Below are 25,599 nucleotides of genomic sequence, written 5' to 3'. Positions count from 1 at the left end.
TCTCCACATACCTCCATTACTAACAATGAAATAGGAATGCAAGTTATGCTACACTTGACCAAATGGTAATAAAAGTTTACTTCCATTTATATAAATGTAGGGAAATTTGAGCATTAAGCATTCCGAGCTTTTATACGCCCATGTCTTCTGAGTAGAGCCACCATTTTTTATAATTTCTAATAACCAACTCCAGGTCTAGGAGCCAATCAACAATTTCTTTTCCTCCCACTCTCCTTTTCCCCATGCATACCATCCATCCAAAAACAGCAGTGGCAAAGCTGAAATTTTTATACATTCAACTCATGATTCATATATGGCATCAGTCCCATCAGCTGGAACTAACCTAGATATATGGTGCAAATATTACATTTTCCAACAAATAACAACAGCAAGAAAAATGCCTCCTGCTGATGCAATGCAGTGCATCTCAATGGTTATGGGGATTGTGGCTCAACCTGAGTGTAGAGAGGTCTAGGAGGGGCACGCACCCCGTGAACACTCACCACACAAGAAGCAGAAACTTGTGCACACGAAGGAGATCTTATTACGTAGCATAAAGGATGAGGCTTCTACCCCCATGGTGTTGTGTAGAATGTGATGAAGCAAACAGGAGAGAGGGAAGAAGACCATATTAGGTTGGTTTGAATACCTGAGTTCTGTACTGTTTTGTTTTGCTTTGCTTTGTCCTGTCTAGCTACAGTTCTTCTCAAAGGAAAAAAAAAAATCTTATGAGATAAACTCCTAACTTCTTTGTTAAAGATAATTGGCAAATGGACTTCTGTTTTAACTTTGATATTGTTTTTTTATGCTACTTTTTTCCTTTTCTTTTCTTTATTGTGGTGTTCAAATTCCTTCACATCTGATTGTCCACAGGGACACACTACATGAGAAGCTGCAGAGAGTGATGGTGCTTGTTCGGGGTCAAGGGCAATATAATACTCCTTCTTCATCCATAACAATTCTCCTGGAGCAGACACCTAACACCCCAAAGGCACATTGATTTGTCAAAATAGATATCCAGTTTCTTTTAGCACTCAGTAAAAGAGAGATCTCAGAAAACTTAGTGCTTTCAGAAAAACGGTTGCAGGCTCCAAAGACAGCCGAACCTCTTGATTACATTTGGAATAAGCCCAAACATAATGGTCATTTCTATTTTTCTAACCTTGTTATCCATGTGGTCTGAAATATGTCATATGTGAAAGTGTTTTTCTTCACTGGGAAAAGAAGAATTAAAGGGGCCCCCGTTATTGAAATGTCACCTTGTTGTTTCCAATATATTAAACAAGGGACAAATGTGAGAAATGTAAGATAAAGTGAATTTCACAGGAAGCCATGCCTTGTGCTCATTGTCTCAGTTTGTGTCCAGGCAGTGCATTGTGTTTCGTGTGCTCCAAAATGAAACTTCTTTCAGCAGGAATATTTAGTATGCCCAGCACCCCTTGCTGCTGTGTTTCTATTGCCAATCAGGAAATAACACGTTACCGAAATTTAGCTTTCTGTTGCTGTCTAAAAAGAATATTTTCCAAGATAGGATGGAATGTGCATATTACATAATATAAATTTGAAGGATCTGTAAAATTCAGTATACATGTCAAGTATCTGAAAAGTTATGGATTCCAATGGAGCTATTATTTATACAAACCAGAGCATAAGAATTATGCAAATAATTTCACCATTTTACCTCTTTGAACAGCACCTCTAGTATAGGGAACATCTTTTGTTTTTAGAACTTGGTGTTACGCGTGTGTATGACTCATTAATTCAAGCACTTGATTCTTTTTTAGTACTTATCTTCTTCGTTAAGCATTGGCAACAGAGGAAGATGTTTAAAAGATGGAACCTGCTCCTGGGGAGCTTTACATTGTACATAAATATCTACTTAACACCTTACTTAGATTATTTGATATCTATTCTACTCATACATGGAAGGAACAAGGTACCCTAGAAAATATATAGAGATGAGATATCTTGGGCATAAATGGTTTTCCAACTAAGTTTTCCTTCTTTCCATTCCCCACCTCCCACCCCAATGCCCTGGCGCTAAACATATCCCACAAAACATTGTACAATCAGTATTTGGTAAAAGCATACAATTCCAAAAGGAAATGCTGACGTCAAAGTCAGCTGAAAGAATGCAAAGTTTGCTTGACAGGGTCCCGGATTCTATTACAGCCTTGTACAGAATCCCAAGTGAAGACAAACAGAGAGGAAAGGCGTACAGAGAGTTGTTATGGAAAGATCCTATGATTTCCAAGTGATGTTTCTTTAGCTATTATTCCCTAATATATGAGGCTGGAATACATGAAAATTGTATGTGTGTGTTTGCATGTATATTATATATATATATATATAATTATGCTCGTAATTCCACCAGCTGGAGGTGTAAGCCTCCCCCAATCATATGACAGTATGAGCAAGACAGATCTGTTTGTTACCACTAGTAATTTTTTTTTTAATTTAAAAGTGTGAGTTTTCTCCATGGAGGCATATTATAATACTGATCACTTATAAACCACAATTCCCCTAAAACCAAACTTTTATAGAAATAGTTTTGGTAAGAGTCTATTACCTTTAATTGGGAGAACAAACAAAAAATAAGAGAAACCTTACATTTCAAGTAGAAAAATACTTTTAAAATGCTATGAAGTGTTATAATAATTTCATGGATATGACATCTTATTCTATTATATGAAGATGATAATCCTAAAAATAGAAATTGCCTCTACTGGGTCAGGAGTTCTCTGTAACCTCCTGTGTATATAAGTTGGCAGCAGTTGTGAGAACTTTTTACTACCACCACCAATGCAGCACACTTGCTTGGAGGGCAATGAGGAAATTAAAAAGAGATAAGTGATCCCTTGGCAGGCTTCTAAATCTTTTTCTCTTTTAATTCATGACCATATGTCCATTAGCGGTGAGTATATTTGCGTGCGAGTCGATAAGCCAGACCTTCTATCTGATATTTGACAAATATCTGTGATATTTGTCAGTCCATGTGTCAAACCATGTGTCCAAAATTTGGGTTCAAAAAATTTCTCAATTGCCACAAATGTTTTCCCAGTCAAGATGAAACACTTTCAAATGAAAGTAGTTAGAACTTTACATAACAAATGTGGTGCTTTATTATTATTATTATTATTATTATTATTATTATGTACTTCAGTGTTCATTATTAAAACTACTGCAATACTATATCATAAAAATCGGGGATGGATGTTCTAGCCATCATAAGGTCCAAAAGAAAAAAATGTTATTTTCCTGTTAGTGACATGTAGTCCCTTTGTTCTAGTAGAAAAAAAAGGTGCCTAGAGGTAGTATATAGAGTAAATATTGTTCCATTAGCCTACTTCCTGCAGCTTCCAATTTATCTAAGGAAATGTCTATAACAATTTTGTTAAACGTCTTTGTTCTAGTCAATAGCAGGAGAAGTCCACATTACTGGGCTGATTTTGCTTACATCAACAAGAAAAATGTCACGTGATACTCAGGCCGAGCTTTCTCTTCCATCATACCACCTTCAAGGAATGTCAATAAACTCACTTTGGTATGGCATTGTGTGTGCTCTTTATTGCAAACAGAAGTCTAGGGTAATACATAACAATTATGCCTGGGCTCTCACCGGATGTAGGCAATGAAACAACACAGAAGGCTACTAGCTGCTATGATAAATAATCCCTGGGAAGATTATTTATCAAAAAAGCATAGCATGTGTTCACAAATCCATGAATAAAGGAACAGCGTTTGTAACAAGTTACTTGGGTATCCTTTTAGGACTGCACACAAGCCACGTGGGCTTTGTTTGTGAGCGTCCTTTATGTTGAACCAGGCATACACTGGCTTATTGAATTCCTACCTGTTGAGATGCTTCTACAAAGACTCCAGGCTACAGCCAAACACCCGGTGTGACCCTAGGAAAAGGGTTAGCACTAGGCAAAAATGTGTCCAATGGCACATATCAGAACTTCAACATCACAATGGTCTTGGGAGCCTCTAAAAGATGAATTGTGTGGCTGTCACTGGGCAGTCAGCTGATTTATTCCTTGAGGAAAAAAAAAACCTTATTATTAGAGAATGTGAATAGGACTGAGAGAAGGAAAAACCCGAGAAGTCTCCATATTGCACTTACATCCATACTAAGTTTACTTTAGACTCATTCTTACTGAAAATGATTTTTCTTTTAAGGCATAAGAAAAAAAATTAGCCTAAGCTGTAATTTTCAGATAGTAGATGATAATATTTTATATTTTTATCTGATCATTAATCTGAAATCAAGATTAGATTTCAGATCTCCTGATTTTTATGGCCATGTTTTTCCAATACGCTGTGCTGACAACTGTTTAAAAAAAAAAAAAAGGAAAGAAAAAGGAAAAAGGCACATATAGTCCAGATGCAGTTTAAGTATGTTTATAAAGGATGGTTCTCTAACAGAATAAATAAGAGAGTTATGGAAGGTCAGGCTAAACTTTATCGCTGCTGCAGGAATCATCACATTTTTAGCTGGGGAGAAACACTTAGACACTTTTGTCTGACTAGTTTTATCTTGGAGATAAAGAATCTGAGAGCAGGATAGATGATTTTCTCAAGGCCACTCAGGTTTATCTTGAGAGCTAAAGGTATGCCGGGTCACAAAATATCCCTTGAGGTCTTGAGCTCCTGGACCTGCTGTAACCTTAAGAAATTAGCCAAGAGGGGGAGAGATGGAAGCGGAGATCTAGCTGGCATGCCATAGGGGATGCCAGGAATCCAGTCAATTGCCTAGAGCTATAGCCCCTCTGTATGAGTTCTCTGGGGCTGCTGGAACAAAGGACCACAAACAAGTGGCTTAACCAAGTCTAAAAGTCTAACATCAAGGTGACGGTGGGGTTGATTCCCTCTGAGAGAGAAACTGTTCCATCCCTCTCTCCTAGCTTCCAGGGATTTACTGGGAATCTTTGGCCTTCCTTGACTTAGAGACCTCAGTCTCCATCATCATGTGATATTCTGTGTGTGTGTGTGTGTGTGTCCAAATTTCCCCTTTTTATAAGAGAACAGTCATATTGGGTTAGGTCCTACCCTATGACCTCATTTTAGCTTGATTACCTCTGTAAAGACCCTAACTTCAAATAAAGTCATATTTGCAGGTACTGGGTATTAGGAGTCCAGCATATTTTGTTGGGGGGACACAATCGAAATCATAACTATCCTCCTTCCTGCCATATTAATAGTTGTCATCATGGGATGAGCACTGGGTGTTATTCTGTAAGTTGGCAAATTGAACACGAATAAAAAATAAATTTATTATAAAAAAATAGTTGTCATCAGCCCCAACAGTAATAGTAATAATAACAAAAGCTGACTTACATTTAGAGCCACACTGTTCACCCGGGTCTTTAATTGCTCTAGTAATAATCACAGAAGGAATAAAAACATTGCCTATAAGTTTATTGCTTTTTAAAATAGTTTAGTAAATCAATAATTACTATTGTGCTATCTATTTAATCAATGGATTAATGAAGATAACTGTGATCACAATAAATTTTTTCACTACTTAAGAAAAACTAATTTGCACTTTTCATGTATCACCCTATCAAATAACTTATATCCCTATCTTAAAAAACCCTGAAACATGGAGAAGTTAATCAATTTGCCCAAAGTAAATGATATGGCCAAGATTTGAACAAGAAGCTGGGCCCCAGAGCCCAAACAGTCGACCACCACCACACACTATCTTCCCTCAATTAACCATTTATTGAGCACTTATTATATGCTGGGTCTTGTGCTGGGTACAGGGGGGGAAAGTGGCAGTCTTTGCCTCAGGGAATTCATGGTCTAGAAATACACAATTCATTCTTCTGCTTCATGTGAGATGTGGCCCCTGTTTTGTTTTTCTTTTTTAAAATTTTAATTTATTCATTTGAGAGAAAGAGTGCATGCGCACAAATAGGACAGCAGACACAGGGAGAGGGAGAAGAAGGATCCCCCATGAGCAGAGATCCTGATGCTGGGCTAGATCCCAGGAAGCAAACACTTAACTCACTGAGCCACTCAGGCACCCCTGGCTCCTGTTTTTGATATGAATAGTCCCTCTTGCAACCCTGCCCCAGCTCCTGAGTTAGATATGATGTCATTTTAAACATAATAATAAATAGGCAAAATGATATAGGAAAAAGAAAACAGGAGCCATTGGCTCCATTGAAGAGGAAACACAGACAGGAATGAAATAGTCAATAGAGAAGGGACAAGAAGTGACTGAATCAGCCTAAGAACCTTCATATCTTGAAGACCTGGGAGATGACAACTACGAAGAGATTTAATGTCCAGAAACTCTGAGTGAGTTAGTGTTAAAACTTGCCAAAATTAATCATCTTATATATGCCCGAGAATTTGTATTTCTTTACATCTTATTCCAATGAGTTTATCTTATAGTTTTTTTCCTTTATAATTATGTAATCCCTATTATTTTTTAAATGTAATAAAAATTGGTTCATATCCAAACTTTTATATCTGTCCTTTCTAAAAAGAGCTGTTCTTCTTTTAAGATTATCTTAGTAGGAAAAATTAAATAATAATCTTCTAATATTGTGACAGTTGCATTAAATGGCCTCCATTCTTCATCCCTCCCTATAGCCATACCCAGTTATGTCCCACTGGGAGCCTAGGCCAGAGGCGTGTAAATTCCTTGCACAATTGAGCTTGATCTCTCTCTCCAGAATCTCTACTGTCATGGAAATAGAGGTGTAAGAAGAGGATAAACGCATGGGGAGCAGTGGTGAGACTGGGCTAAATCAATCTATGGCCAGATGACCCCCAGATACTTGAGTAAACATGGCCAAGATTATGAAAGCCACCTAAGCCAAATTCCAGCTGACCCCAGAAATGTGAAATAAAGGTTTATAGTTACATGCCAGTGATATTTTGTGATGGTTATACATCATTGTTGTGGCAGTGGATAAGAACTTCAAAGACCAGTGGGCATCTTTCCGTTCTGGAATTAATTTTTGAAACCAAGCACTGAAAGTTTAGTTTAATGGTATGAATGTACCCATTATGCATGGTAGCCATTGTTTAAATTAATAATGATACTGAAAACAGAAGGGAAATGGGCATATCTGCATGAGCTCATCAACAAAAAATTATAAAATACATGAGGAACTCCACTGCCAGGAAAGAGTATTCACAGATAGAATAAACAGGAAGAACTTAAAATATACTGCCATCTAAAAGAGGTATAAAATAAATACCTTGAAATGTTCGAATACACAAGGAAATAATAGAATACATAAATTAGAAACAGGAGATTACAAACCTAGAAAGGCAGCCTTGAAAAGGACAATACTGTGCTTTTTTCCTTTTCTTTTCTGGAATAAGCCATTTGAATTCGTCAAGTATTTAACTTGTATGAAAATGTGTAGCAGCTCACAGCACTTGAAAGATGTGGCTTCTAAAATAAGTGAATCTATATTTTTCATATATATGTATTTATAAAATGTACTTTTATCAGAACTACATGATAAAACAAATATAGCTCTGTTACTTTTTATTTTATAAATTCAAGTTCAGGTTGACATAAGAATGCACAAATGCTGAACTTCTACCCTAAGAAAGCTGAACTTCAACTTTCAAAAAGTAGACTTTGTAGATATTTAATAAATGTTTTTTAAATTTGTTTTTGCCATAGTAAATATAATTTGTTTCACTGCCATAGCAACACACACATATACGTAAATATGATTTGGGTTTTTAATTATTGTTATCAATTTGTGTAATTTATAAATCAAAATTCCTTGAATTTATAGTTTAGTAAGTTTCATTTATTCTGAGACTAGGTATTATGTGTATATAAGTTCATGATTTTTAGGTCTCCTTGGTGGCTTGTTTCTTTTACAAATATGTCATTACATACCTTCTTAGTTCCCATCAATATTCACCTAAAATTCTACTCTCTTGGCTATTAACAGTTATTAAGAGTTCTATGAAGATCTACATTCAACTACTGTGTAGATACTCATAAGATCCTACACCCAACACACAGGGAATATGCATTCTTCCCAAGCACATGAGACATAAAAAAAAAAAAAGAAAGAAGAAAAAAAGAAAGAAAGAAAGAAAGAAAGAAAGAAAGAAAGAAAGAAAGAAAGAAAGAAAAAGACTACAATGTCTCAAAAAACACCAAAGAAATGATAGCCACAACCTTAACTGACCACAATGCAATATAATTAAAAGCCAATACTTAAAAAAAAAAATCTACTTAAAAAAACTATTTACCACAGGATAAGAACAAGACATGAGTTTTTCCTAACTCATGGAAGCAGCTAAAACAACTCTTACACTCACATATTCAACTGGCCAATGAACATCTCTCTCTATTCAGTGGGCTAATAAAGCTGTCATACTTTTTTCAATCAGGGTTTTGATCAGGAAAGTATAGCCACTCTGATCCAGAATAAGGAATTTACTATAAAGATAGACCTTACACAGTTGTGGGAGCTGGTGAATAAATCGACGGGAGCTTTGCAGCTGATGGTTGCTCTGAATCAAGAAAAAAAGCCAGTTATAAAGCAGGAATGAGCTAGATAAGGCACTAAGATACACTGAAACTCATGAGAACAAACTAGAAGCCTCCTCAGGTTGGTGACCTTCCAAAAGCAATGGTTCCTTCATCATGGAACTGCATACATTTCTGACCCAAGACTTAGAGAAACTGCAGAAAGATCCTTCTCCCAAACTCTTCATCTAATCTGCCACCAATTCCTGTTGGACCTAGCTTAAAAGAATTCCACTGTTTTTCATCAATCCCATTGCCATGTCCCTAGTCTGAGCCACAATTTCACATCTGTATGATTGTCAAGCCAGCCTTCTTGCATCTAGTTCACAACACTATGGTCTGTCCTCCACACTGTAGCCAAATAATCATTTAAAACATGTGTTAATCATGTCACCCTTCAGTTTAAATTCTCTCATAAGTTTCTACATCCCTCCATGATTTGCTACTAGTTACCTCGCTTATCTCTCACCTCTCTCTCCTAGTCACACACCCCAAACACATTTTCACCTGAAAGTATTTGCAATCATGATTGGCTCTGCTTGAGATGCTCTTCTTCTGCATGTCCACAAGATTCTCTTCCTGTTTTTATTTAGGTCTCTCCCTATATGTCACCTTCTCACAGGGATGTTTCCTGGCCAATGCATCTGAAGTACTGCCTCCAGTCCTTCTCTACATCCTATTCTTTCTTCACGTTTTTTCAGACTCTTATCTCTACCTGACATTGTCTTATACAGTTGATCCTTGAACAATACTGGGCCTGGGGTGCGGACTCCCCAAGCACTTGAAAATTTATATATAGCTTTTGACCCCTCAAACTTAATAGCCTACTTACTATAGGCTAAAATCCTTACCAATAATATAAATAGTCAATTAACACATAGTTTGTTTATTATATGTATTACATACTGTATTCTTACAATAAAGTAAGCTTAAGAAAAGAAAATGTTTTTAAGAAAATCATTAGACAAAATACATGTACAGTACTATCCGGCATTTATTGAAAAAAAAAAGTCATACATAAGTGGACCTGCATGCTTCAAAACCCATGTTGTTCAAGGGTCACCTATTTTCTTATTGCATCACCTCCATAATAATGTAAACCCCAGGAAAGCAGGGATATTGTTTTGTTTACCCTTATAGCACCAAGGCCTAGACCAGTTCTTGGCGGAGTAAATATTCAGTGGATATTTCCTAAATAAATAAATGAATTCATTTCATATAAAGTATAAAAAACTTGGAGTTTTATTTGAGTATAAAAAAGGCTTCAAGTGTCCAGTTCTGCATGTAAGGTGCTTAACAAATTGCCACTCTGTCCTAACAACACGTAAAAAATTGAACAGACTGAAAAATTAACTCTCTCCTTGGAACCATAAGAAAGGGAAAGACACAGGGAAAACCGTGGCCTTTATTTTGTTTTATTTTTTTTAAAGATTTTATTTATTCGTGATAGACATAAAGAGAGAGCAGCAGAGACACAGGCAGAGGGAGAAGCAGGCTCCCTGCAGGGAGCCAGACACGGGACTTGATCCCGGGACTCCAGGATCACACCCTGGGCTGAAGGCAGCGCTAAATCACTGAGCCACCCAGGCTGCCCAAAACTGTGGCCTTTAGTATTGGAGAGACAGACAGACAAATACAGGGAGTATAGAATACCAGACCAGAGACTCTTGAGCAGAAATTGCCATGGGAACCTGTACTAGAGTAGGAAACCCTGGATTCTAATTGACAAATTGCTGGAAGCTTAGGGTGGACAAATCTGAGAGTTAAAAACCCTAACCATAGGAAAACCTCCACCATATTATGAGATTTACTTCCAGGTGTTTAAACAAGTCCCCAGAGCAAATATCAGAGAACAATTTCTCCAAGCTTGAAGGGAAAAGAGAACCATTTTGAAACATGCCAGAGCATTTTGTTCTTTTTAACAAGGCCTGTCCTCATGGGAAAGCAGTTAACTGGATCTCTGCCTGCTGGAGTGTTATGAGAGTCTCATTGACTTTGGGGAAAGGAAATACCAGACTCCGGGCCACTCTAGAACTCCACTTGGGAGGAGAGAAATGCCCTTCTATTCTCTCCCACCTAAGGAAAGAGGAAAAAGTTGACTTAGAAACATCGTGAAGCTCACAGTCCAGAGGCACAGACCCACTGGAAGACTGAGACTTAATCATGGACTATTATACACTTCCCTCCCCCATGTTGCACCCCCACATCACTGAAGGCTTACGTACAGCAATTCCCTTAACGCAATAGCTCATGTTTGGCTATTGAGAAAGAATTGCGAGGCATATCAAAAGGCAAAAAAGAAACACATAAAGAGATAGAGCAAGCAATCATCAGAACCAAAAATGGCAGAGGTGTTGGAATTACTAGACTGGGAATATAAAGTAGCCGTGATTAATATGCTAAGGGTCTAATGGATAAAGTAGACAATACACAAAAACAGATGGGCAATGTAAGCAGAGAAATGGAAATCTTAAACCAGAGCCAACAAGAAATGCTAGGGATCAAACACAGTGCAACAGAAACAAAGTATGCCTTTTATGGGCTTATTAGTAGACTGGACACAGATAAGGGAATAATCTCTAACACTGAGGATATCTCAATAGTAACTCCAAGACTGAAAAGCAAAAAGAACAAAGATTGGGGAAAAAGAGAGAGAGAGAGAACAGACTGTGCAAGTATTATGGAACAATTACAAAAATTTACAAAAGGTATGGGTTCACAGTCAGGTCTGCGGTTGGCAAGCACGTTACCAGAGGTCATTGCTGCCAAGTCCCTAAGCATTCACATTTTGGATTCCTGGGCAGGTCCCTGCATAGGCAGGACTGTCTCCAGACTGCAGCAGAGCACGTCTGCAGTGATGTCATAGAACTGCTTCAAGGACCACAGTTGGATCTGAAGCTGGTGGCCTGTTCTCAGAGATGCCCATGGGTTTGTCCACCACTGGGTCCCTGGGTCTAACTGCCTCTGGAGTGGAGCTAGAGCTGGGTCACGTGACTGTGGCAGGAACTGCAGTTGGGTCTGAGGCCAATAGGCCCTGTAACTGAGGGCATGACAAGCATGGCTCCTCCGGGGTCCCTTAGCAGAAGGGGCTGTTGAGCAGAACCATGAATCATCTTGAGCAGAGATTGAGCCAAGTGCACAGAGGGACAAGGCTGCTTCTATTCCATAGCAGGCCTGCCAGTGGTGCATGCGCCTGCCTTCTCAAAGGACCCGTCCTCAGTCTTGGGCTTCACTGAGGTGTTACAACCTCCCTCTCAGATCTCAAAATTCTCACAAAGTCACTTTTGTCTGTGGGTAGCTACCAAATATGTGTTTCCTTGGGAGAGGTGATCTGGGAACCTCTCATCCCACCATCTTGCTGATGTCACCAGTATCATCCTGTCTTGATTACTGTAGCTTTATGGCAGGTCTTGAAGTTGGTTAGTGTCAGTCCTCTGGTTACGTTCTTTCCCTTCAATATTGTGTTGGAGATTCCAGGTCTTTTGCCTCTCCGGGTGAATTTTAGAATCCATAACTACAATAATTCACTGTGATTTTTACTGGGATTATGTTTAATCTACAGATCGAAATGGTGTTATTTTGAGGCCCCAAGGAAGCACCTCAAGGTAAATCTTAAAAAATAGTGCCTAGAATATATTTATCCTAGGAATTTGATAAATGTTATTTCTGGCTGAACAGCCTTAGCTTACATAGGAGACAGAATTTAAGAATTAAAACATTCCTGCATCAGGTCAGTAAAGTCCAGTACAAAACAATTACTTCTGTGTCTACAGAGTCTTTATAGAACATTTAAAGGCTGACCTTTACTTTCCTCTCATTTCCTGGAGGATATCATCAGATATTTTTAAGCAAATGTATTAATCTTCTTTTCTAATGTTGTGCCTTTGTATGTAGTAGAAACTAATTGTAGAGTCATGGGGGGTAATAATGTTTTATTTTTTAAGCTTTTTTTTAATTCCAGTTAGTTAACACACAGTGATGCATTAGTTTCAGGTGTACAATACAGTGATTCAACACTTCCTTTTGATACCTGGTGCTTATCATGACAAGTGCACTCCTTAATCCCCACCAGTTATTTAACTCATCCTCTATCCCCTTCCCCTCTGGTAACCATCAGTTTGTTTTCTCTAATTAAGAGTCTGTTTCTTGAGTTGAGATGGCAGGGAGTAGGGGACCCCAAGTAGCTGGAATTCAGCTAGACAGTTATCCAATCATTCTGAACACCTGCAAAATCCATCAGAGAGCTGAGAAAAGAAATGCTGCAATTCTACAAATAGAAAAGCAACCACTTTTTGGAAGGTAGGAAATGCAGAGACATGAATCTGGGATGATCTATTGGAGGATATGGTGGAGAGGAGGGAGCCTGCTTAAGGAGGCTACCACAAAGCATGATAAGCAGTGGGGCACAAAATCAAAACTTGTAGAAGTCTGCTACACTGAAGGACATCCACCCCACTGGAGGTGAAGTGGAACAGAATCCCAGGTGGGACAGTGTGGTCTCAGGACCCGTGGGGTCACAAAATGAACGAGGATGCCCTAGTGCAGCAGAGTTTCCAGGCATGGGAGCAGGGAAGCCAGCTGTAAACAGTGGGTCTAGACACGGGCTTTCTGCTCCATGTTGCTATAAGCTGAGAACCTCTGCCCAGTCACGCAACCACTGTCCCAGCAGGGGCCCAGCAAAAGGCAGAAGCCTGGTGAGACCCTCGTCCCCCTCACCACCCCCAAGGAGGAACAGCTCCTTGGGTGGGGGCTGCAGGAGTCTTTAAAGTTTGGAGACTCAAAACTGGGTCATGAGCCTGAGATGAAAATGATCCATCAGAGGCGTGTGAACACAGGGTGAGGATGGAGACCAGGGAGACAGGAGTGATGGATTGCTTTCTGTCAAGGCTCACTGAAGAAGTGGGGGTGCAAACTTTCAGCTCTGGGGTAGAGATCCAGGCACCACCACTGTCATCCTCCCTGTTGGGTCTGAAAGCCTTCAGGGGGCAACACAGCACTATTTACAGGGGCCCAGTGCCCTGGCAAAGGAGGCACAATTCCACTAGGCCAAGGATGTGGGAAAAATCAGTGCAACAGGCCCTTCCCCGGAAGACCAGCAGGAACAAGAGGCAAGCATCAAGTTCACTGATCAGAGCGAGTGCAAAACTTCAGCTCTTGGGGAAAACAGTAGATAGCATTTGTGGGTTTTTATTATTCTGTATCTTCCAGATTTTTTTCAGCTCTTATTTTTTTTTCAATTCTTTTCTTTTATTCTTTTTAAATTTTAATATATATTATATATATACATATATATATAAATTTTGGTTTCCTTTCATTGTATTTTATTTTGTATGCATGTACTTATGTATTTATGCTCACCTCACAAGAAAGAATAGGAGGAAGTAGTCACTACCCAAGGATTTAATGAACATGGATATAAGTAAGATGTCATGACTGGGATTCAAAACAACAATTATAAGAATACTTAGCTGGGCTTGAAAAAAAGCAAGAAGCATAGAGAATCCCTTGCTGAAGAAATAAAAGAATTAAAATCTAAAGAGGCCAAAATTAAAAATGTTATTACTGAGATGCAGTAAAAAATGGAGGCTCTGACAGCAAGAATACACAAGGCAGAAGAGAGACTCAGGGATGCAGAAGACAAAATGATGCAAAATAAGGAAGCCAAGAAAAAGAGAGAGAGAAGCAACTACTGGATCATGAAGGAAGACTTTGAGAAATCAGCAATTCCATAAAGCAAAATAATATCTAGATAATAAGGGTCCCAGAAGATGAAGAGAGAGTGGGAAGAAGGCTTAATTGAACAAATTATAGGTGAGAACTTCCCTAACCTGGGAAAGGAAACAGGCATTCAAGTTCAGGAGACACAGAAAACTTGCCTCAAAATCAATAAAAATATTGTTGAACACCTCAACATACAATAGTGAAGCTGGGAAATTCCAGAGATAAAGAGAAAATCCTGAAAGCAACTCAGGATAAGAGGTCCTTAACCTACAAGAGTAGAAACATAAGGCTGACAGCGGACCTAACCACAAAGACCTGGCAGGCCAGAAAAGACTGGCATGATATGTTCAACATGCGAAATGGGAAAAATATGAAGCCAAGAATAGTTTATCCAGCAAGGCTTCATTCAGAAAAGAAGGAAAGATAAAGAGTTTCCAGGACAAACAAAAACTAAAGGCATTTGTGAACACTAAACCAGCCCTGAAAGAAATGTGAAAGGGGATCTTTGAGCACAGGGAGAACCCAAAGTAACAGAGACCAGAAAGGAACAGAGACAATCCACAGAAACAGTGACTTCACAGGTAACATGGTGACACTAAATTCATATCTTTCAATAATTACTCTGAATGTAAATGGATGAAATGCTCCAATCAAAAGACAGAGGGTATCAGATTGGATTGAAAAAAATAAGACCCATTGATATGCTGTCTATAAGGGACTCATTTTAGACCAAGGACACTTGCAGATTGGAAATGAGAACCACTCACCATGCTGATGGACATCAAAAGAAAGCTGGAGTAGTAATCCTTATATCAAACAAACTAGATTTTAAGCCAAAAACTGTAAAAAGAGATGACAAAGGATACTCTATCATAAAAAAGGCATCTATCCAACAAGAAGATCTAGCAATTGTAAATATTTATGTCCTTAACTTGGGAGTAGCCAACTATATAAACCAATTAATAACAAAATTAAAGAGATACTTGATAATAGGACAATAATAGTAGGGACTTTAGCATCAATGGACAGATCATCCAAACAGGAGATCAATAAGGAACACGGGCTTTGAATGACACACTGGATCAGATGGACTTCACAGATATATTAAGACCATTCCATCCTAAAACAACAGAATACACATTCTTCTCAAGTGTACATGGGACATTCTCCAGAATAGATCACATAGTGGGTCACAAATCAGGCATCAACTGGTACAAAAAGACTGAAATGATACCATGCATATTTTCAGACCACAATGCTTTAAAACTAACTCAATAACAACAGAAAGCTTGGAAGGAAAACAAAAGCATGGAGGTTAAAGAACATCCTACTAAGAATGAATGGGTTAATCAGGAAGTTAAAGAAGAAATTAAAAATGCATGGAAACAAATAAAAATGAAAACATAACAATTCAGAATCTCTGAGATACAGCAAAGCTAGTTCTAAGAGGGATGAATATAGCAACAGAGGCCTTTCTCAAGAAACAAGAAAAGTCTCAAAGACAGAACCTAATCTTATACCTAAAGAAACTGGAAAAAGAACAGCAAATAAAGCCTAAGTCCATCAGAAGAGGAATAATAAAGATTAGACCAGAAATCAGTGACGTGGAAATCAAAAAAATAGAACAGATGAATGAAACTAGGAGCTGGCTCTTTGAAAGAATCAATAAAATTGATAAAACCCTAACCAGACTTACAAAAAAGAGAAAGAACTCAAACAAATAAAATCATGAATGAAAGAGGAGAGATCACAACCAACACAAAAGAAATACAATTATAAGAGAATATTATGAGCAATTACATGCCAACAAATTAGGCAATCTGGAAGAAATGGATACATTCCTAGAAACACATAAACTACCAAGAGACTAGCTAGTAAGATCCAACAGTACATTAAAAGGACTACTCACCACGACCAAGTGGGATTTATTCCTGGGCTGCAAAGGTGGCTCAACATCTACAAATCAATCAGTGGGATACACAACATTAATAAAAGAAAGGACTTGGGGATCCCTGGGTGGCTCAGCGGATTAGCACCTGCCTTTGGCCCAGGGCGCAATGCTGCAGTCCTGGGATCGAGTCCCGCATCAGGCTCCGGCGTGGAGCCTGCTTCTTCTTCTGCCTGTGTCTCTGCCTCTCTCTCTCTGTGTGTGTGTGTGTGTGTCTATCATGAATGAATAAATAAATCTTAAAAAAATAAAATAAAATAAAAATAAAAGAAAGGACAAGAACCATATGATCCTCTCAATAGATGCAGAAAAAGCAATTGCCAAAATACATAACCCTTTCTTGACTAAAACTATCTGCAGTTTAGGGGATAGAGGACATACCTCAATGTCATAAAACTTATATACAGAAAACCCACAGGGACTATCATCCTCAACAGGGAAAAGCTGAGAGGTTTTCCTCTAAGGTCAGAAATAAGACAGGATGTCCACTCTCACCATTTTTATTCAACATAGTACTGGAAGTCCTAGCCTCAGCAATCAGACAACTAAAAGGAATAAAAGGCATCCAACCTGGCAAGGAAGAAGTCAAGCTTCCACTCACAGGTGAAATGATACTCTATGTAGAAAACCGAAAAGATCTGAGTAAAAAATTGCTAGAACTGATATAGGAATTCAGGCAAGTCACAGGATATAAAATCAGTGCACAGTAATCAGTTGCATCTATACACTAACAATGAGATTGAAGAAAGCGAAATCAAGGCATGGATTCCATTTACAATTGCCCCAAAAACCATGATACACCTAGGAATAAACCCAACCAAAGAGGTAAAGGATCTGTAATCTTAAAACTATAAAACACTAATGAAAGAAATTGAAGAGGACATGAAAAGATGGAAAAACATTCCAAGATCGAATCATGAATCAGAAGACAATCTGAATAAACTGATAGCAGGAAATAAAACTGAATAAGTAATTAAGAAAAAAAAAACAGCAAAAGTCCAGGTCCAGATGGCTTCATGGGTGAATTTAACCACACATTTAAAGACAGATTTACACCTATCCTTTTCAACTTATTCCAAAAAAATTAAGGAGGAAGGAATACTTCTAAACTCGTTTTATGAGGTCAGTTTTATCCTGATACAAAAACAAAAGATGCTACAAGAAAAAGAAAACAATTATAGGGCAATATCCCTGATGAACATAGATGCAAAAATCTTAAAGTATTAATTAGCCAACCAAATTCAACGATGCATTAAAAGAATCATACACTATCATCAAGTGGGATTCATCCAGGCATCCAAGGATAGTTTAATATCTGCAAATAAATGTGATACACCCCATCAACAAAATGAAGTATTAAAAAATCACATGATTATCTTAATAGGGGCAGAAAAAGCATTTGACAAAATAAAAATTCTGAACAAAGTTTGTATAGAGGAAATGTACTCAGCCTAATCAAGGCCATACATGACAAACCCACAGCCTACATGATAGTCAACATGAAAAGCTGAATGGTTTCCTCCCAGATTAGGAATGAGAAAGGATAGCTACTCTCCCCACTTTTACTCAATATGGTATTGGAAGTCCTCACCCCACCAATTAGGCAAGAAAAACAAATAAAAAGTATCCAAATTGGAAAGGAAGAAGAAAAACTGTCACTATTTGCAGATGACATGATACCATATATAGAAAACCCTAAAGCCTCCACCAAAAAATTATTAGAACAAATGAATTTAGTAATGTTGCAGGATACAAAATTAATATACAGAAATCTGTTGCATTTCTATGCACTAATAACAAACTATCAGAAAAAGAGATGAAGAAAACAATCCCATTTACAATTGCATCAAACAGAATGAAATACCTAGGAATAAATTTTTTAAAGATTTTTATTCATTCATTCATTCATTCATTCGAGAGAAAAGAGAGAGAAAGAGAGCATGGGCAGGGGGAGGAGCAGAAGGAGAGGGACAAGCAGACTCCATGATGAGCATGGAGCCAGACATGGATTTGGTCTTGGGTGCTCAAACTTATGACCCTGAGATCACGGCCTGAGCTGAAACCAAGAGTCAGATGCTCAACCAAATGGGCCACCCAGGTGCCCCAACCTAGGAATAAATTTAACCAATGAGGTAAAAGATCCATACTCTGAAAATTCTGAGTCACTGATAAAAGAAATTGAAGATGACACAAATAAATGGAAAGATACACCATACTCATAGATTGGAAGAATTAATATTGTTTAAATGTCCACACTACTCAAAGCAATCTACAGATACAATGCAACCCCCATCAAAATACCAATAGTATTTTCCATCGAACTAGAACAAATAATCCTAAAATTTGTGTGGAACTGCAAAAGACCCAAAATAGCAAAGCAATCTTGAGAGAGAGCAAAGTTGGAGGTATCATGCTTCCAGATCAAACTATACTACAAATCTGTGATAATCAAAACACAAAACAGGTATACAGATCAGTAGAACACAATGGGGAGCCTAGAAATAAACCCATGCTTATGCGGTCAATCTATAACAAAGGAGGAAAGAACAGACAATGTGGACAAGACAGTATCTTTAAAAAGCAGCCTGAGAAAACTAGGCAGGTACATGCAAAAGAATGAAACTGGACCATGTATTTTACACCATATTCAAAAATCAACTCAAAGTGGATTGAAAACTAAAACCATAAAACTCCTAGAAGAAAACCTAGACAGTAAGCTCTTTATCAGTCTCAATATTTTTTGGCTATGTCCCCTCAGTCCCCTCAGGCTATGTCCCCTCAGGCAGAAAAAAGCCAAAAATAAACAAATGGGACTAGGTCAAACTAAAAAGGGTTTTGCACAGAGAAGGAAACCATCAATAAAACAAAAAATAATCTACACACTGGGAGAAGATATTTGCAAATTAAATATCTGATAGGGGATTGATATCCAAAATACATAAAGGATTCATACAACTCAATAACAAAAAGCAAACAACCCAGTAAAAAAAATGGGCAGAGGACATGAACAGACATTTTTCCAAAGAAAACACACAAGTGGCCAACAGACACATGAAAAGATGATCAACATCTCTAATCATCAGTGAAATGCAAGTCAAAACAATAATGAGGTACTCACCTCACACCTGTAAGAATGTCTGTTATCAAAAAGACAAGAAATAACAAATGTTGGTGAAGGTGTGCGCTGTTGGTGGGAATGTAAAGTCAGGTAGCCACTGTGGAACACAGTATATGAGTTCCTCAATTAAACACAGACCTACCATCTGCTCTAGAAATTCCACTTCTGGGTACTTATCTGAAGGGAAAAAAACACTAATTCAAAAAGACATATGTACCACTATGTTTGTTGTGGCATTATTCACAATACCCAAGGTATGGAAGCAACCTAAGTGTGCACTGAGAGATGCATGGATACAGATTATATATATATGTATACATATAATATACATAAAATATATATAATCTTATATATAATATATATAATTGGATATATATTATAATATAATGTATAATATAATTATAATATATTATACATATATAATACATATTATATATATATATATAACTCAGCCCTAAAAAAAAAAGAAATTTGCCATTTTCAATAACATGGATGGTCCTAGAGGGTATTATGTTAAGTGAAATAGGTCAGAGAAAGACAAATACCATATAATTCCACTTATACTTGGAATCTTAAACACAAAACAAAACAGAAACAGACTTAAAAATACGGAGAACAAATAAGTGGAGGGGAGGCAGGTAGGCAAAATAGGTGAAGGGGATTAAGAGGTACTGAGTTCTAGTTATAAAATGAGTTATGAGGATGTAATGCACAACCTAGGCAATACAGTGAATAATATTTTAATGACCTTGTACAGTGATAGAGGGCAAGTAGATCTATGGTGGTGATCATTTCATAATTTACAAAAATATAGGTACTGTCTTGGACACCTGCAAGTAACACAATATCATAAGTCAATTTTAATTTCAGTTTTAGAGAGGTCAGATGAGCAGGTGGAGGGAGAAGCTATGCGGGACACCTCTACCCTCCCCTTGGTTTTGCTATGAGCCTAAAATTTCTGTAAAATAAAAAAGTAAAGTCTACTTAAAAAACAGCAACCTAATATTTTTTTTTAAAGGCCAGACGAGAACACAGAAAAGGCCACAGACGGTGCAGCAGTGGAGCAGTGGCTACTGCACAGGGCGGCGTGAGGCCTTAATACTCTTGATCCAAGTCCCGCTTCCCCGCCCGCGTGGGAAGGAGCCCGGTGCCGGCCACTCCCAGGCGCTGCACGGCCCCGGCGCCCGAGTCCCCCGCCCGAGCCCGCACGCGCAAGCGCAGGTCGGGGCGCGCCGCGGGCTCGGCAGGTGCGCCGCTGGCTGAAGCCCGGAGGCCCGGAGCGCGGTCGGGAAGGTGGGGCTCCCCCCCCACCCCACCGAGGCCAGGCGGCCCCCGCGTCGCAGCTCCTCCCGCTCGGCTGCAGAGGGAGCGCGCGAGGTACCCGGCGCCCGGCACACGGAGCCGGAGAGCGACGGGGCGGGGCCAGCGGCGGGGCGGGGGCGGGGCCGAGCCAGGGGGCGGGGCGGGGTAGGACAGGGGCGGGGCGATGTTGGACCAGGGGGCGGGGCAGGATCAGGGAGTCGGACGGGGGCAGGACGGGGGGGCGGGGCGAGGGGGACCTGAGGGCGGGGCGGGGCAGGACCAGGAGCCGGGTAGGACCGGAGGGTGGGGCGGGGCTAGGTAGACGCAGGGGGCGGGGCAGGGCAGGGTGGGGGCGGGGCTAGGCAGACGCAGGGGGCGGGGCAGGGCAGGACCGGGAGGCGGGGCGGGGCCGGGGGCGGGGCCTGGGCGGGGCGGGGCGGGGCGCCGGGAGTGTCGGGCCGCAGTTTAAGCGCGCGGAGGGGGCGGGCGGCTTCCCGGAGGCCGGCGAGCGGCGCGAGGAGCCGCGGCTGGGGCGGTTGCCCGCGGCGGCCGGCAGGGAGACGAGCCCGGCAGCATGATCCCGCTGGAGAAGCCGGGCGGCCGCGCCTCCCCCTCGGCCGGCGCGGCGGGGGCGGGGGCGGGGGCGGGCCGGAGCGTGTGCGCGCCGCGGAGGGCGCCCCCCGGCCGGGCTGGCGGGCTGCTCACGGAGATCCGCACGGCGGTGCGCAGCGAGCCCTTCCAGGACGGCTACAGCCTGAGCCCGGGCCGGGAGCTGGGCAGGTGAGGCCGCGGGGCGGGGCGGGGCGGGGCGCTCGGCGGGCTTGTGGCCTCGCTCGGCGGCGGGTTCCCGGCACGGGCCGGCGTGGGGGGCGCTGCCCGGGGGGGGGGGGTCCCGAGGGAGGGTCCCGGGGGGTGCCGGCCCCGCAGCCCCGTGCGCCCCGTGCCGTCCTGTGGCTGCGTCCGTGACAGCCTCATTTTCGGTTCTGGTTCTGGTTCTGGGTTCTGGGCTCTGGGCCGCTTTAGCTCTCAAACCCCCGGTGTGGAGCCCTGCGCCCCGCCCCGCCCGCGGCCGGGGGGCCCCCGCCCCTGGGGACCGGCTCCCCTTTTCCCTCCCGAGCCGTTTGCGGGAGTTGTGCAAAGCCCCGCTTCTGGGGTCGGGTCCGAACCCCCGTCGCCGGCCTCGGGGCGCCGGCCCAGGGCGCGCGCGCGGAGCGGGTTACGGTCGCCGAAGAGCCCCGCGTCGCGGCGGGGAAGGGGCCCGACTCTTAGGACCGCCCTCACCTGGCATCTGGGAGAGGGAGACGCTCCTCGTGGCCCCGGTCGCCAGCGGAGCTGACTTTCACTGTTCCTGGCGGCTTTTAGAAATAGCGTCGGTCGGTCGGTCGGTCGGTCGGTTGGTTGGTTGCTCGCTCGCTCGCTCGCTCGCAGGGGAACCGACCTTCACCACGTCCTACTGGACTCCAAATGCTAAAAAGGGAAAACGCCCCCAGGACCAGACGCACCTCGCTAGGGCGGGCGCTGATGAACCGGATCTGTCCGCGCTTTAAGTGTGACAAGGAAGACCTAGGGAGCTACCGACGCAGCTGGGCATTCGAATTCATCGAAATTCCAGGCATTCTGAAGTAGCCCTGGTCTGTTGAAAAGGGAACAGTAAGACTTCCTATCATTCGGTCGTCTGGCTTCATTCCACAGAAGGAAAACTTGGTGTCACACACCTGAAATATCTTCAGGTGGCAGGCACTGTCCTGTAGGGTTTGTGATAAATGATTTAATCTGAGAAAACTGGTTTGCACCCTAATCAGGTGTTGGTACTAATTCCTCTAGGGATGTTCCTTTCCTTCAACTCTTGTTTTTACCTGTATCATAGAATTCACTTGACTCTAGTGAATAGTTTGTCTTTTACGTATATTTTACGTATATGTCACATGTATTTATGTCCTTATATAAACTCTTTTTACCAAAGTAGTGACTTTTAAAGCAGCAGAACAATAGCTGCTTGATATAAGAGCCTAAAACTGGAAAACAAAATTAACGAATTGGTTTCTTTTTCTTTCTTTCTTTCTTTTTTTTTTTTTTTTGTTTGCCCTTGTTATGGAGAAGTTGAATGCAGTGGTGAAGAGCATGGGCTTTTGGAGTCAGTCTGTGCTTGAGTCTTATTTCCTTGTTATGTGTGCTTGAGTAACTAACTTAACCATCTATTGCCTCACAGTTGTGGAGAGAACTAAATAGAACACATCTACAGCAGCAGCACTAAGGCTGTGCCTTCCTGAGAGGGAGCCCTCAGTAAACGTAATTCATTGTGTGACAATCAATGTTCTTTGACATGTAACCAGAAAGCAAAAATAAGAAAACCTCCACGACTTTGTGCTTCTGTCTGTGGCAGAAGGGATGAGATCTCCTTGCAAAAGACACAGGAAGCGTTTAGAAGTCTCAGGAAAGCAAAAGTTCTGTTTTGTGTGATTAGCAGCCTTGAAGGTTTATAAATTTTGCCTGTAATATGACATAATTGCTTATTCATAATCTTTTCTGTAGTAAGAAAGTTGTCTCCTTTTCCAGCTGTGAACTGTGGCTGCATTTCTGATGATCTCATGATACAGAATGATCTCATTCTGATACAGAACTTACAAAATTACCTACGTTAACATCTTAACCATGTGGAGGAGAAACAGAAGATCCGTTTGTTAGAATTTACTATGGCCTCCCATTTAGTCAAAAATGTTGAAGAGGTGTGAAGAGCTAACTGTTCAGATGAAGAAACACTTCTTTTGGGAGTTTGTATTATTTTCTCTTACACAGAAAGCTTTCAGTGAAATGATTGAAGAGAATTTTTGAGATGGTCAATATTGGTTCTAGAGTAATAACAGAATATGATGTTGATTATTTTAAGAAATGTCATGTCACATTCTTTAAAAGTCTCCAGCAGGGTCCATAGCAACCTAAATGTGGATAAATATATGATGTAAAATTTTCTTTTGTTACTTGAGGCTTGACTTGTTATTCATAAAGTTTGTTGCCTTTCTTTTAGTGAGGGTATGTGCCAGTGTAAACCACATTGATGATTATAGGTGCAGGAGACATGACCTTGGGTTTTGAGGATTTTTTTTTTATAATGTTGATTTCTCTTGAGTTTGAAAGTACAGGAACAAATATGTGTTTCTAGAAATTCAATACTAATTTCACATTGAATGATTGCCTTACTTGTGTTTTCATTATCTAGCCCTCAACTTTAACATTTTTGATGCATTTATAAATTTTATCTTAAGAGAAAAAAAAAAAGATTTTTTAAGCCAAAAGAATGTCTTTTGTTTTCTACATAAATACATACAAATAGTTGAATTTACCTATGGGAAGAAAGATCAATGTATTCTCTGCTGAATTAATAACTTATTTATGAATGTATAGTTTTACAGTATACAAGTGCTTTCATATGTATTATTTAATTCTCACATGCATGTTTGAGAAGTCCCCCCCCCCTTTTTTTTTTAAGGTTTTATTTATGTATTTGAGAGAGAGAGCTCAAGCAGGGGGAGTGGCAGAGGAAAAGGGAGAAGAGCCCAACATAAGGCTCAATCGCAGGACCCTGGGATCATGACCTGAGCCCAAGGCAGATGCTTAACTGACTGAGCCACCCAGGTGCCCCTGGGAAGTCCCATTTTCAATGAGAAAACCCAAGGCAGAGATTGAGTCCAAGAAAGACTGTTGCGTTGGAACTCTTTGAAATCCCTCTATTGTATCAGCCACAGAAGATGTTTCTCAAAGGATAATCTGCAGTCTGTCTTGTAGCTAAAACAATTTCTCCTAGTTTTTATAAGAGGACATGAGTTCCATGTTGGGACAAACTCTGTGAAGCTTCCCTGTCATATGGTTCCCTCCTCCGTTGGGCCTTTAGGTAGGAGATGTTGTATCTTTTTCTCTCCAGAGCAGTTGGGAGTAACAGGAATAAGGAAGGATTTTTTTATCACAAAATAAGAGAATGTTCAAGCTGAAGGAGAGCAGATGTATTTCAGGAACTGTGTGTCCTTTACTTGGATTCATGGCTTCAGGTTTTTGTACCTTACAACTATGTAAGCATGTGTCATATGCTGTAATTCATAATTTCTTTAGAAATTAAGACCCTGCAGCAGAGGTGTATGGCTGGCTCAGTCATTTGAGCTACTGATTATTGATTTCTGCTCAGGTCGTGATCTCGAGGTCCTAGGGTCCAGCCCCAAGTAGGGCTCCACGCTCAGTGGGGAGTTTGCTTAAGGATTCTGTCCGCCCCCTCCACAGCTTGCTCGTGTGCTCTCTCTCAAATAAATGTTTTTAAAAAAATTTAAGACCCTTGTTAAGTAATATTGTCCATGTAGAAATTGACTTGTTTTAGGATGTATTTTATTTAAGATTTCTCATACACTAGTCATTAGTATGAAGAGTATTTACCAACAGTTGTGTGTAATCTGATATTTTTGGATGGACTAAAGGAAAATTGACTATGTTTGTGGTTCGGCAACAGGAGATACTTAGTATAGCTTCTAAGGCAGATAACTTCATTAAATCAACTTTTAATTTTGAAAAATTGGGACTAAAAATAAGAGGTTAATTTAAAATACATAAACTTAAGGATTTAATGAATTTCAACCTCTTTACAAAGCTGTGAGTAATAAGATTATATAAAATCGGATTATTGAACCAAATGCATTAGAAAGCTGAGTAGGTACAGTCATTGATTCACCTATTCAGGTAAAGAAGGAACTACATTTATTGAGGGAATTTTTGCACCAAGTAGAAAGTCAAAGACCACCTTCAAAACTCTTCTGTTCTAGGATTCTTTTTAATAAATTACTGTCATCATAGATCTGAAGTTGGAGCCCCAAATGATAAAAATAGCTACCGATTACTGATCATCTGTTGAATGCTATACGCTGTAGAGATGTAGTTTTGTTTAGTCTTTACTATCTTGCAAGGCAGTAAGTGCCGTCAGCGTAATCTTACAGATGGAGGAATTCA

General features: G+C 40.4%; 1 protein-coding gene and 1 long non-coding RNA gene across 3 annotated transcripts in view; one reads left to right on the top strand and one right to left on the bottom strand.

Moving 5' to 3' along the window:
* Window positions 1-65: 65 nt before the first annotated feature.
* Window positions 66-23,899, bottom strand: LOC129494439 (uncharacterized). The gene is made up of 3 exons (XR_008661340.1): window positions 21,895-23,899; window positions 3,854-4,039; window positions 66-569 (listed from the first exon to the last, which is right to left on the bottom strand). It is a non-coding gene; the product is annotated as an uncharacterized LOC129494439 (long non-coding RNA).
* Window positions 21,142-25,599, top strand: part of STK17A (serine/threonine kinase 17a) — a 36,129-nt gene continuing 31,671 nt past the window's right edge. The window contains exon 1 of one of the 2 annotated variants that reach the window (XM_055301340.1): window positions 21,142-21,393. In XM_055301340.1, coding sequence (XP_055157315.1) covers window positions 21,188-21,393 — 206 coding nt within the window. In that variant the 5' untranslated portion in view covers window positions 21,142-21,187. The remainder of the gene's footprint in view (window positions 21,394-25,599) is intronic. The other variant, XM_055301339.1, reaches the window with a different exon arrangement.

The sequence above is a fragment of the Nyctereutes procyonoides genome, unplaced genomic scaffold (genome assembly GCF_905146905.1).
Source record: "Nyctereutes procyonoides isolate TBG_1078 unplaced genomic scaffold, NYPRO_anot_genome, whole genome shotgun sequence".
In the NCBI taxonomy this organism is placed as follows: domain Eukaryota; kingdom Metazoa; phylum Chordata; class Mammalia; order Carnivora; family Canidae; genus Nyctereutes; species Nyctereutes procyonoides.
This window is presented reverse-complemented; position numbering and strand designations above follow the sequence as displayed.